We start from the raw sequence: 13,404 nt of genomic DNA, 5'->3' as shown, positions 1-13,404 counted from the left end.
GGGAGCCACCATCACCCTGGTGCAAAGTCATTTGGTTTCGGACAAAGCCAAACTGAATAAGACTGTGGCTGTCAGGGTTGCAGGGGGAGCCGTGTATCGGCTAGACACAGCCCGGGTACACTTGCATTGGGGTGCGGGGTTTGGGAATGTGGAAGTGGGACTAATGCCGCAATTACCTGCTGAGGTGGTCCTAGGGAATGATCTGGGCAAACTCACCTCCGCCTTTGAACCACAAACTACTGAAGAAGCACACCCAGTAGTCACCAGGCAACAGGCCCGCACCCAGCACAACAACAACGCACTGCCGGAGGTCCAGGTAAGAGATTCCTCCCCTTCCCTAGACTGTATGCCGTGGGCCCCTCCTGACGAGTTTGTAGCCGAGGTGATCACTGACCCTACCTTACAAGTATATCGAGACAAGGTCACCTCTATCCAACCTGGGGCGGAGGGGGAAAGATTTGTATGGGACAGGCAGTTATTATACCGAGAAACGAGTAAAGAGATAGCGGGGTCAGAACCCATAACTGCAAGACAGCTCGTGGTACCGCAGAGGTACCGAACCGAATTACTCCGGATAGCGCACGATATTCCGCTATCCGGACATTTGGGGGTCAGCCGTACCAGATATCGGCTGACCCAAAGTTTCTTCTGGCCAGGGATTAGCCAGGAGGTGCGCAGGTATTGTAATACCTGCGATACGTGCCAGAGGGTAGGAAAGAGGGGGGATAAGCGTAAGGCAAAGCTGCACCCCCTACCCATAATTGAGGAACCCTTTCATAGGGTTGCAGTAGACATTGTAGGCCCCTTCCGAAAGCCTAGCCCATCAGGCAAACGGTACATTTTGACCGTAGTGGACTACGCCACTCGCTACCCCGAGGCGGTAGCCTTAACTAATATCCATGCAGAGACGGTGGCTGAGGCGCTGATGCAGATTTTCTCCCGGATGGGGTTACCCAGGGAGATCATCTCGGATCAGGGCACTCAGTTCACGGCAGAGGTCACCCAACAGCTCTGGAAGTTCTGTAAGATTAAGCCCATCATTAGTGCCCCGTACCACCCCCAGACTAATGGGCTCTGCGAACGGTTCAATGGCACCTTAAAACAGATGCTCCGAACCTTCGCAGAGACCCACCGGGACTGGGAAAAATTCCTGCCGCACTTACTGTTTGCTTACAGGGAGGTGCCGCAGGAATCTACGGGATTTTCTCCCTTCGAACTGCTTTTCGGGAGGAGAGTAAGGGGACCCCTGGACTTGATTAGAGAACACTGGGAGGGAGACCGTAGCGCTGACGGCACCCCTATTGTACCATATGTGTTGGCCCTCCGAGATCGCCTGGAAGCTCTCACAAAAACGGTAAAGGAAAACCTACAGGCAGCTCAGACGCGTCAGCGCACCTGGTACGATAGAGGCGCCAGGGACCGTAGCTTTCAGGTCGGACAGAAAGTTTTAATTTTAAAACCTGTCCGACACGATAAGCTACAGGCCGCCTGGCAAGGCCCTTATAAGGTGGTAGAGCAACGGTGTGACACCACTTATATAATCGGCCACTGCGCAGGGAATGGGGGGCGACGCATGATCCATGTGAACATGCTGAAGCCTTACCAAGAGCGATCAGAGGAGGTGACAGCTATCTGCGCCCCCACCTCTGAAGAAGGCGACAGCCTACCCCTCCCCGATCTGTTAGAGGACGGACAGATGGCTGGAGATTTAGGAGCAGTTGTACTGGGGGATCGGTTAAGCCCACAGGAGCGTATCGAGGTACAACAACTACTGCAAGAAAAGCAGGAGACCTTTTCTAATGTACCTGGATACACCCCTCTGGCTATCCACCGAGTAGAAACCCCTGGCCAACTTCCCATGCGCCAGACTCCGTACCGCATCCCTGAAGCGGTACGGGAGAATATGCGCAAGGAAATTGAAGAGATGATTCAGTTAGGAGTCATTGAACCCTCCGATAGCCCCTGGGCCTCTCCCGTAGTCCTCGTACCAAAGCGGGACGGCACGACCCGCTTTTGCGTGGACTACAGGAGATTGAATGAGAAAACCGTATCCGACGCATACCCGATGCCTAGGATAGATGAGTTGCTGGACCGGATGGCCAGGGGTCAATACCTTACCACTATTGATTTGTGTAAAGGGTATTGGCAGATTCCCTTGGCCCCGGACGCCATCCCTAAGTCCGCCTTTGTCACCCCATTCGGCTTGTACCAATTTAAGGTCATGCCGTTTGGGATGAAAAACGCGCCGGCTACCTTCCAACGGATGGTGGACCGCCTCCTAGATGGGTTCCAAGACTATACCTGCGCGTATCTCGATGATATTGCCATATTTAGCGATACCTGGCAGGAACACTTGGCCCATATAGGAGCGGTTCTAGACAGAATCAGGGAGGCTGGCTTGACCTTAAAGCCAGCGAAATGTAGCATTGGGATGGCCGAGGTACAGTACCTGGGCCACAGAGTGGGCTGTGGTAAACAAAAGCCGGAACCAGCCAAAGTAGAGGCAGTAGCACAGTGGCCTACCCCGAAAACTAAAACCCAGGTATTAGCCTTCCTAGGGACAGCAGGGTATTACCGGAAGTTTGTGCCCAATTATAGTGCCCTGGCCAAACCCCTCACTGACCTGACCCGTAAAAACCTTCCCCGCCAAGTAACCTGGACCCCGGAGTGTGAGCAGGCATTCCAACACTTGAAAGATGCACTTGTTAATGCCCCTGTCTTGGCCGCTCCCAATCCAACTAAACGTTTTCTTGTCCACACAGACGCTTCTATGTTTGGATTGGGGGCAGTACTGAGCCAAGTCGGGGCCGATGGCGGAGAACACCCCGTGGCTTACATCAGTCGCAAACTTTTACCTCGGGAAGTAAGCTACGCCGCCATCGAGAAGGAATGCCTAGCTGTGGTGTGGGCCTTAAAGAAATTACAACCCTACTTGTATGGACAGGCTTTTTCTTTGCTCACGGATCACAACCCGTTGGTCTGGCTGAACCGAGTGGCTGGGGACAATGCCAGGCTGCTGCGCTGGAGTTTGGCGCTGCAGCCCTTTGACTTTAACATTCAATACCGCCCGGGTAAGCAAAATGGAAACGCCGACGGGTTGTCACGACAAACTGATCTGGAGAAATAATCCGTGAGCACCCCGGTCATCCCCAAGCCGATCCGTGTGGGATCAGACTGTGTATGCCGGCTTGTGGGCAAGGGGGAGCAGTGTAGCGGAACGCCGTAAGCCTGTCCTGCAAACTGCCTGTGTGACTATATTCATTATAATTTTACCTGTGTTGAATTGCTATTCATGTATGTAAAGTGTGAATTATATGTTATTCGGTAGTTTCCCTCCGTACTATATACTTATGGAAACTACCGAACGGAGGGACCACCCCGGAGAGAAGTGTGCCAACAATTAAGGTTCCCATTCTCTCCAAAACCACAAGTTAACATTGTATCGGGGTGGCCGCCATTCGGCATGCGTACACGTGGCGGCGGCCATCTTACGCATGAAAATCTCAGCGGTGTTGTGTCGTCGAGTGTCTGGAACCCAAATCGGACACTCAGACAACCAAACACCGCTGAGACCTCCAGAGCTCCGTAACTACCGAACGGAGAGTCCTAACAAATCCCCATTCGGTAGTTACAAAGTACCGAATGAGGGAATCACTATCTGGGTGGATTAAAGTATGGATGGCTGTTAGAAATGTCTGTTTTATCTGCCGAACGGAGACCGACCGCAGGGCCCATTCACGTGGAACCCTTTTCGGATACCAACTCGTGTGCGGTCGGTCAAACTTCACCTTCTGGTAACTGCCGAACCACCGGTCCGATCTGGGTGAATTTTGGATATTATATTCACCCAGATCAGGGCTACCTAGCGGTACCCTAATATTGAGGATATGTGATGGTTTAGGGGTACATCCAAGTTTGGGGTAAAGTCCTGTACAAGTTAAGGGGATTATGACTCACACCGAGGGGAGGAGATGTGTGGGAGGTAACAAGCCCTGCATTGGTCACTGTCATAATTATTGTAGTTCCCTCCCTTGCATGGGAGCAGGCTTTATAAGAAACCCTGAAATAAACAATTGTCAGTTCTACTCCTGAAACTGTGTGTCGTCCAGTTATTGGGAGTGCTGTGGGGATATTTCTGTACCTTTTTACCTGCTGGAAACTCTGCTGTGGATTTACTAATGACTTGTTCCTGAGCCTTACTTGGATCTAAAGTGGAGAATAGCTGCGAGAAATCAGCTCTCCGCTACACTCCCTAATTACAATAGTGAAGAAATGGAGAATCCTTAAGTATCAATACTGTAGCTTTAAGAAAAGAGAGAATCACTGGTAACTTGATTCAACCGAAGTTTTAATAAGAGTTAAACTTAAATGAATTGCATTTAGGCAATAATCCAATAAGAAGAAGTGCAAGTAATCAACAACACAAAGTTCAGTATTAAGTATTTCTTCAGAGATGCATTAAGTAACATTAGTTCATGAGAATAATCTTCAATAGGAACAATAATCAATTAGCGGAGAATAGTTGCAAAGCAAGAACAGTTCATAGTGAATAAGCATGATGGGAGTTGTCCTTCATGAGATTAGTAACTTGTAGCAATGGAAGTATTTGCAATGCAAGAAACAGTTCATAGAATAAATGATATTGTAGGCAAATAGCTGAAAGTTATACTTAAGGTTTATATGGGTAGTCCTCCAATAGTCCAGACATATGTTCCACTTGTAAAGTAGCAAAGTATCCGTTCTCCAGTAATCCTTTATGGCTTGCAGCAATCCTTGCATTTGCTTAAAGGCTGGAAGGGTTTGTCTGGTGGAAGTAGATCCCAGTAGCTGAGCCTGTGGAGCTCCAGGAGGCAGCTCACACGTTAGCTCAAACAATCAATCACCAAGCACCCTCCCTCTGGCCCAGTCTCCCTAAATACTGTCAGAGCTGTGTCAGAGGGGGGCGGAGTCAGGCTCCTCAATGCTGAGTGCTTAACCCTGAAGTGTTACTCCATGACACAAACAAGCTTATACTGCCATGACAGCAAGAGCAAGCACTTCAAGAGCAGATACAGTAAAGCATTGGTATAAGAGAAACCTGCACAATTCTTACAAACAAGGCATATGAAGTATAGGAGTATATCAAGCTTATTTCCCCAGGAAGCCCCCCAATAATTGAAGCAAGGAGAGCAGGAAAGATCAGGCAAGGTCAGACTCCAAGACAAGAGATCAAAAGTAAAATACAGACAGCAGGGAAGTGCGCACCAGAGTAATGAAAGGGTGAGTGACCATGTGTGCTTTGTAGCTAGGTCCCGTCATCCTATGCCCGCAACGGGCAGAGCACAATCCAGCACTGTGGACAGGTGTTTCAAGCCCTCATGGAAGTTGACGTCTGTGGCGGAACCAACCTCGCCACTGTGAACTGGAGAAGCCTGGTTGCCCGCCTCTTACCTGCTGACTATGGCCCCTGGTAAATTTGTACTGTGGAATGCAATATTTGGGCATATTGTATTTTATTGTGCAGCTACTGACCCTTTAAGCACAGTGAATGGACTTTTATTGTGGCCTTTTAAAAACAGTGTATGGACATACTGAAACTTTTTGGACACTTCCTCTTCCCCACCCCCGGATCCATTGTTCTCCAGCAGGGTGTTGTCCCAGGGACACTGCCAAACCAGTGGGAACACGTTTGGACAGGAAAAGCCATGCTTGCAAGTGAAAACAAAGGCCTTCGACTTAACCGTTAAATCCCCGAACCTATTCAAGTGAATTTTGGATATGTTTGTCCCCAAGTTATACTGCTTAAAATAAGTTTTATGTATGTACGATGATAACTCACAAAGTTATAAAAATGTATAAAAAGTGTAACTTTTCAGCTTGGAGATAATTGAGTAGATACAGTAATTGACTCAATTATCTCCTAAGCAGAAGGGAGGAATATGCTGGGTGTGTTTCTATTGTCCCATTGTGTCTGATTGGCTGCTGTACTTGCATTGTATGTGTTGTAATGTGTTTATTGGTTGTTCTGCAAAACCCTGTGGGCAGTACTATGTTTTGTGGATTGTGAATAAAAGAGGCTGTATGTGCCAGTACAGGGAGTTCCTGTTTTAACCCTCAAAGTGAAGTGTTGTCTCATTCTTGGGTGAGGATTTATTGTATGCTGTTCCAGTTTGACTGCTAGGAGTGTAAACCTATTCGTATGGTTTCCTATTCAACTGTCTACAGCATTCACATGCTTGAGAGGATTTATATGCTTCTTCGGTTCGGTGATTGTGGTGTCTGCCAGAGTGCTTGGAGTCCTCAGGAAACGCTAGGAGCATCCTTTAACGGAGGTACCCAGTCGGGGTGCCAGGCGATCCGTTACAATGTCTCAGAGCATGTGTCAGGGAAGGGGGTGCTTGCAGTACCAGATCTTGAGGAGACCTAGTTTTGGTCCACAGCTATACCCTCCTTTGTGCTGCTTTATGTTTAGGAGAACCTCGCTACCCATCCCGCTGCCATGTTTGGGCCTTCTTCACAGCAAACGCTGAGGACTACTGATGGGGAGTTGGTTGCCAATGTGAGTGGTTGCTTGTTTGTAGTGGGGTGCACAGACTCATCCTGTGTTCCAGCTGCCACCAGAAATGATCAAAGAGTCGGTCCAGCCTTGAAATGAGATCCAGTGGGTCATTGATCCTGCATTCTTGCTGGGTATGGGTCGCCTCCCTGGTGGGGACTGGGATCACCGTCACCAGTCCAAGGGGGGTAACAGAGCACTTGCTCAGCGGTTGCCATTGCCAGGCACTTCCAGGTTGGGGGATCGGCCGCCTCCCCACGCGGTGCACGGTAGGCCACATTTGAGTAGGCCACAGCCTTAACAATATCAAGAACCACCGGACGGGAACAGCCACTTCAGGCTGATACATGCTAAAGCTCAGAGTGGTACTGTGAGTTCTGCTTGCAAGAAATGAACAACTTCAGTCTATAAAACTGTTAAATTCAGGGCATTGCTCCCGGAGTTTTTTCAAGATGCGTCCCGTCGGCTCAGCAGTTAGACTCCACCCTCTCACGAGTATTTTTTAACTGTTTTAATTTTACCAGAAAATGAACTTTTGGTTATGAAAGCATGATTGATAAATGGTTTTAACTTGGTTAGCTGCAAAATGTAGACAACTAGGAGGGGGGCGGAGCTAGCCACGAAGCTGAACGGTCGCACTTTATGGAGCTCCTCACTGACCGGATCGAAAAACGCTTTACAAAAATTGCAAAAATTACACCCGAGACCAGACAAATTTATACACCCCTTGTAGGTGAGAACTATGGGCAGGAAAAACAAAAAGCCCAAACCAGGGAAAAGCCCTACCGCCCGAGATATTGGAGAAATGCTGCGCACCACACAGCAGGCCGCACAGCAAGCCGCATGGCAAAAGATGGCGCTGGGAGAGGACAGCTCCTTCTACTCCTCTGATGGCACCCCTTCAGACATCGGTGAGGGACCACTCAAGGGCCCAGCACTGGGCTTGCCACCCGATCGCCTACCCGTTCCAGCACCGGCGGGAGCACCCGTGACAGCGGATCTGCTCAAGAGCATGTTGGCAGACCTGCGTAAAGACATCGCTGCGGACATGGCGTTTTTCAAGAATGCGATGGAAGGTGCCACAGCTAAGATCACCCTCCTGGAAGCCTCAACAAGCACCCATGATGCCAGGCTAACCGCTGCTGAACAGCGGATCGAAGACATACAGAGGCAACAATTGGCCACATCCGATAGGCTGGACAACATGGAGGACCAGCGGAGAAAATACAATATGAAAATTCGTGGCATCCCAGATTCAGTCACCATTACTGATCTCCCACACTACTTCAGGCGTCTGACCGCAGTCCTCCTGCCGCCTAAGCAGGTGAAATCACTACGGCTGGACGGGATGTTCCGCCTCCCGAAACCGAAGTCGGCACCCCCAGCGGCTACCGCAGACGTGATTATTAGATTTCAAGCTATGCAAGAAAAGACCCTTCTACAGAACGCTGCTCGAGGGAAAACCCCCTTAATCTTTGAGGGGTCGACTCTGTCACTGTTTCCAGACCTCACACGCGCAACCATCACCTGGAGAAAATCCCTACAGCCGCTCCTACAACAGTTACGCCACAAGAACATCCAGTACCGCTGGGGTACGCCGAGAGCGGTCTTACTCACCTATCAGGGGACAGCCTGCAGGGCGCACAGCTATCTGGAACTGGAGGCCCTCCTGCTCAAACTGGGCATCATCGACTGTACTGCAACCACGACCACGGGACTTTCCCACCTAAACCCTACCAGGATAACAGAATTCGTCCCACGCCAATCTCACCGGCCGAATACCGCACAGGACCCAACCTGAGAATCGGAGGAGGTTGTGGACCCACCTAAACGCCTATGGAAATTCCTTCTTTCCTGGCAAGGGACTGGCCGCAGCTGGGTAGTATAACACTACCAAAAGACCGTAACTAATGACTTATCGATTTTGTTTAGTTAACTGTTATTATATTTAATTTTTTTTTGTATTACCTTTTCTCATACTGTTCGTCTCAATTGATAGTCGCTGACACCATCTCCCTATTAACAGGGAAGCGCCTCTCTCAACTGACCGGCAGGGTATTCACAACCGCTGAAGCACTAAAGGTTCAGGGCTAGCCTTGATTCACACGGCCGAGCTCATGTTAACACCATTCCCCCCCCCCCCCCCAGGAATGGATAATACTATGCAAGACACCACAGAAACACCCCATGAGATAGGGATAAAGTTAACGCAAGGGACAGTGCTACAACCTCTCGCGGTCTTTACCTTTAATGTTTCCCGGTATTCACCTGATGTAGCCATTCCTTTACATGCATGCACCCCCAAGAATGTATACCTCAGCAGGTTCCTATACTTCCTAGGTCTACATATGTAGCCGCACTCTAAACCATGCTTTGAATATATGCTGATATGCAACGCCATCTGTATGTTATGACTTATCATTTTTTATTTTATTTTATCTTAATCGATTATTTTTTCTCTGTTATTCTTAACCCCTTAACTAACACGTTTGTATACTGTACTGTTGTACTGCAGGGGACTTGTCTTCCAAACGGGCATTAACTCCCTCACATATTTGCCTTGCTCTGGCCCTGGAAGGCCCCATACCAATATAATGTTTGTTCTTTTAAGTTTGCATAACTACCAAAAAAAAAAAAAAACCTCAGTCTGCTGCCTTTTACCCTGACGCAATCTGAATGTGATCTGCATTGTTATTCCTCACATGTCAATACCTGTTTCTTGTAACTATGTTATACGTGCAGACTGAACAAAATAAAGAATTTAAAAAAAAAAAAAAAATGTAGACAACTAGAAAGATCTACGTGCTCCAGTTCCGTAAGGTTATTATAAGAAATAAAAGCAGGTTATTGTAATTTATAACACATACATGGAAAACAATGTTTTTTCAATACTAATAGAAATTAGTTTTACGGAAGAGCATATATCATTATTGCATCCCAACCATTTGTTACCCATAAATCGGTATGAATTTAGCGAAAACAAACTCCTAAGGTAGACTATGTTTAATGTCTATAGGAGTAACAGCACATCGTAATGCTTGTGCCATCACCTTAAAATGTGTAAAATCTCTAGAACAAGCATTGGGTTGAAATTCACTTACCTGTAATGAAGCTAACGGTGGCCGTGTCACAGCACCTGCGTACCGGTTCGCCCCAAGTTACCATCAATACCCTAAAGTTGTAATACCAGGCCGGCAATAAATTCAGGATTCTCTGAAAAAGTATACAAACATATGTTTATCAATTTAAGTTTTAGTTTACTTGTGTTATATCTGTAAAGCATCCCAATTAAAATAACTACATGTGATGTATCATTCTATATTCATAATACAAGGCCAATAAGAAGAAGCAGTAAAGATAGAATCCCGAGATTCAGTAATATTACAGTCACTGCATTGTGATACGTTACCACAGACGCCGTCACAGAAACAGTCGCTGCTATTTCATAGTAAGGACTCCATTCGGCTGTCATAATCACTGGATTAAAATAAAACATTTCAACAATGTATTTCCTGAATACACTGTGATATGGCCTGGTCCAACTCAAAACCACGGCTGATGGCCCCAGAGGATAAAGCACCAAATCCTTTACTCCAGTTGGCTCTGTAAGATAAAAAAAACACAAAAAAAACACATTACAGTAAGCAGCAACGCAGGCTAGCATTTCCATGACTGGTTCAATCAATGTTTGTACTCAGTATTCAGTGCTGCTGGGATATGAGCTCAGTACTGGATGAGTAACTGCTGGGATATGAGCTTAGTACTGGGTCAGTCAGTAGGAGCTCAGTAATGGGTCAGTCACTGCTGGGATAGGAGCTCAGTACTGGATGAGTCACTGCTGGGATAGGAGCTCAGTACTGGATGAGTCACTGCTGGGATATAAGCTCAGTACTGGGTTATTCAATCCTGGGATAGGAGATTAGTACTGGGTCAGTCACTGTTAGGATAGTAGCTCAGTAATGGGTCAGTCACTGCTGGGATAGGAGCTCAGTACTGGGTCAATCACTGCTGGGATAGGAGCTCAGTAATGGGTCAGTCACTGCTGGGATAGGAGCTCAGTACTGGGTCAGTCATTGCTGGAATAGGAGCTCAGTACTGGGTCAGTCACTGCTGGGATATATGCTCAGTACTGGGTCAGTCACTGTTAGGATAGGAGCTCAGTAATGGGTCAGTCACTGCTGGGATAGGAGCTCAGTACTGGGTCAGTCACTGCTGGGATAGGAGCTCGGTACTCTGTCAGTCACTGCTGGGATAGGAACTCAGTACTGGGTCAGTCACTGCTGGAATAGGAGCTCAGTACTGGGTCAGTCACTGTTAGGATAGGAGCTCAGTTATGGGTCAGTCACCCCAACAGGTGCCCAACAAGGTCCACCTGGGTGGTAACCTTGTGGGAAAAAGTGCATAAAAGGCCAGCATGGCCCCATTAAAAATCAGTTCTGCTTACCCCTCAACACGTAGCCTTGTCTCGTGTTTGTAGGAACCTGCTTTTGGGAACCTGCTTCACCGTTAATCACTAGCTCTTGTAAGAGCTCTACTACACCTCTGACTATCTGTTCGGCTGAGATGACATCTGGAGAATACTACAGCACAGCTCTCTACAAGGGAAAAGGACACCTCCTTCTGGGAGCATGCAGTGGTCTGCTTTCAAGTCTAGTAGCTGCTGGGCCTTGGTGTTATGTGATGCTTCTTGGGTGGTGATGTGGTGGTTACCCTGCAGCTGTGCATACATCTTGGGTGGGTCTTTGGTAAACATGGCATTGATTCTCTCGGCTTCTGCTTCTCTGGTGTATCTGCTCAGTCTGGTTGCCAGTGCTGTCAGTATTTGCTTAGCTGTTTCCACTGCCCCTGGTATGGTCATCTCTGTGTACTTCCTCAGTAGCCAGGATCTATCTGTGATCTTTCCACCTTTTTGAAGTTGATCCAGCTTACTAACTTCCTTCCATTGTGTCTTTAGCTTTGCTTCAATTCGTAGTCACCATGGTAGGCATTACTTCTCTTTGAGCCTGATCTTGTAGTCAAGCATCTGGAGGACCATTAATGTTGTTGCATAAATGAGCCTGGTGATGGTGCACAGTGCCTCATTAAGATAACAAGTTGTCTGGTGGCCCTTTTCCAGTGTTTAAGGACAGATAGCTTTTCTAGGATCCTTTTTCTTTATCTGTTGTTATGCAATCTTGGGGCAGGGATTCAGGTTGGCAACCCTCTGATTTAGGTATGGAAATTTCTTCCACCTCGGGGCTCTTGGTTGATGTTTTTTGTAGTCCATCTAATTCAATTTGTGACAAAAGCTTCCACTTGACGATGTACAAACAACTTGTAACCAGCTGTTTTGGTGTTGGGGTAGCTGACAGTCTCTTATTTATCCATAGTTCACACATTATTATTCATGTAGCCCCTCTCATTCGGTCTGCTGTTGCAGTAGCATTCAAGCAGGGCTAGGTTCTTGATTCGTGTCCAGGACTGGTTTGTTTCAGTAGCCTACTTGTCGTCAGAATGCCCTGGTTCCCTAGCACCTGAAGCAGACCTTGTTAATCTGGGTGACGTCCAAGACTCTCTGCTGTTGCAGTAGCATTCAAGCAGGGCTAGGTTCTTGATTCGTGTCCAGGACTGGTTTGTTTCAGTAGCCTACTTGTCGTCAGAATGCCCTGGTTCCCTAGCACCTGAAGCAGACCTTGTTAATCTGGGTGACGTCCAAGCCGTCATGACTCTCTTGGTTCGTGTTACTCTAATATTGTTGAGGTGGGAAGGGTATATATTGTTAGGTTTCTTGCCCAGGAACACTTACTGGTGTAGTGGTTGGACTGGGATTCGAACCTGGAGCTAGATATCTGAGGACTGCTAGTGACTTGGGGGGATATTAACCCTTTTATGATCAGGAGACACTGCTTCTTATGTGTTGTAAGCGGGTTACTTCTATGTGATGTGGCTGTCTGTGTGTACTGGGAGTGGGTAACCTATATGTGATGGAGGCTATGTTTGAGTAAGTTATTGTATGTGGGTATAATGTGAGAATTCAAAGTGAATTTCTACTTTAAGGCCAGAGTAGCCGAGCTGAAAGCGTAGGTGACTTGGAGAATGGTTTCAGTTTGGCTATTTTGACCTTGAATTTGAAATTCACTTAGAATTCTCACTTTCGTGAATAATCCTGTAAGTTGGAGCAGGATACATGTGATAGGGACTGCCTGTGTGTGCTGGGAGTGATGGACATCTCTATATTTGTCTGACATTTTAATTACATGGATTGTGATCAGGCGTAGATTAAAAAACATAACTTTATAAAAGGTTTACCGATAGCAAATATGACTGCGTCTGACGGAGGGCCAATTAGAGGTGCTCTTTGGAAGTAAACAACAATTTTGTACTGGGCTCCTGGAACAAGGTTTGCAATGATGTTGCTGCTTGAATTGACCTATAACAAGAAATAAATAGAATACAAATTTATGAACATCACAATACAGTCTGGTGGTATACGGAGTCTTCGTTTAACATTCATAAAATATTTATTGTGATTATAGCCATCCACCAAATGGCCACATTCCTATCAATTCCATCTAAGATGAAGCATAAAAACGCTGGATGGGAGCATTAACAGATAGTGTGAAGTGGAGCATTGCCAAGCCATTGAGACACACACATGGAATCCATCATAAATGGTTTCACAGAGCTACAGCGTTCAGCTCATACTCAGAGCACCAATAGGGTTGTCATTAAACTTGTGCGCAGCAAAAATAAATGTTCAGGACGGCCAAATTTAGTTAATGCCTCACTTCGGCATGGCAGAATTTCAGTATAGAAAAAATTCAGACAGCTAAAAAAGCAGTAAAAAGGGTGCGTAAGACTGTGCTAACGTGTCAAAACAATTAAAAATT

At 47.1% G+C, this 13,404-nt stretch overlaps 1 protein-coding gene across 5 annotated transcripts in view; it reads right to left on the bottom strand.

The window, feature by feature from the left end:
- PTPRO (protein tyrosine phosphatase receptor type O) overlaps positions 1–13,404 on the bottom strand; it is a 550,218-nt gene that overhangs the window by 386,267 nt on the left and 150,547 nt on the right. For all 5 annotated transcript variants that reach the window (XM_063446603.1, XM_063446604.1, XM_063446607.1 and 2 more), the window contains exons 8-10: positions 12,824–12,944; positions 9,945–10,138; positions 9,637–9,748 (exon numbers count right to left, since the gene is read on the bottom strand). In XM_063446603.1, coding sequence (XP_063302673.1) covers positions 9,637–9,748; positions 9,945–10,138; positions 12,824–12,944 — 427 coding nt within the window. The remainder of the gene's footprint in view (positions 1–9,636; positions 9,749–9,944; positions 10,139–12,823; positions 12,945–13,404) is intronic.

Source organism: Pelobates fuscus, chromosome 3, assembly GCF_036172605.1.
Source record: "Pelobates fuscus isolate aPelFus1 chromosome 3, aPelFus1.pri, whole genome shotgun sequence".
NCBI classification, from domain to species: Eukaryota; Metazoa; Chordata; class Amphibia; order Anura; family Pelobatidae; genus Pelobates; species Pelobates fuscus.
This window is presented reverse-complemented; position numbering and strand designations above follow the sequence as displayed.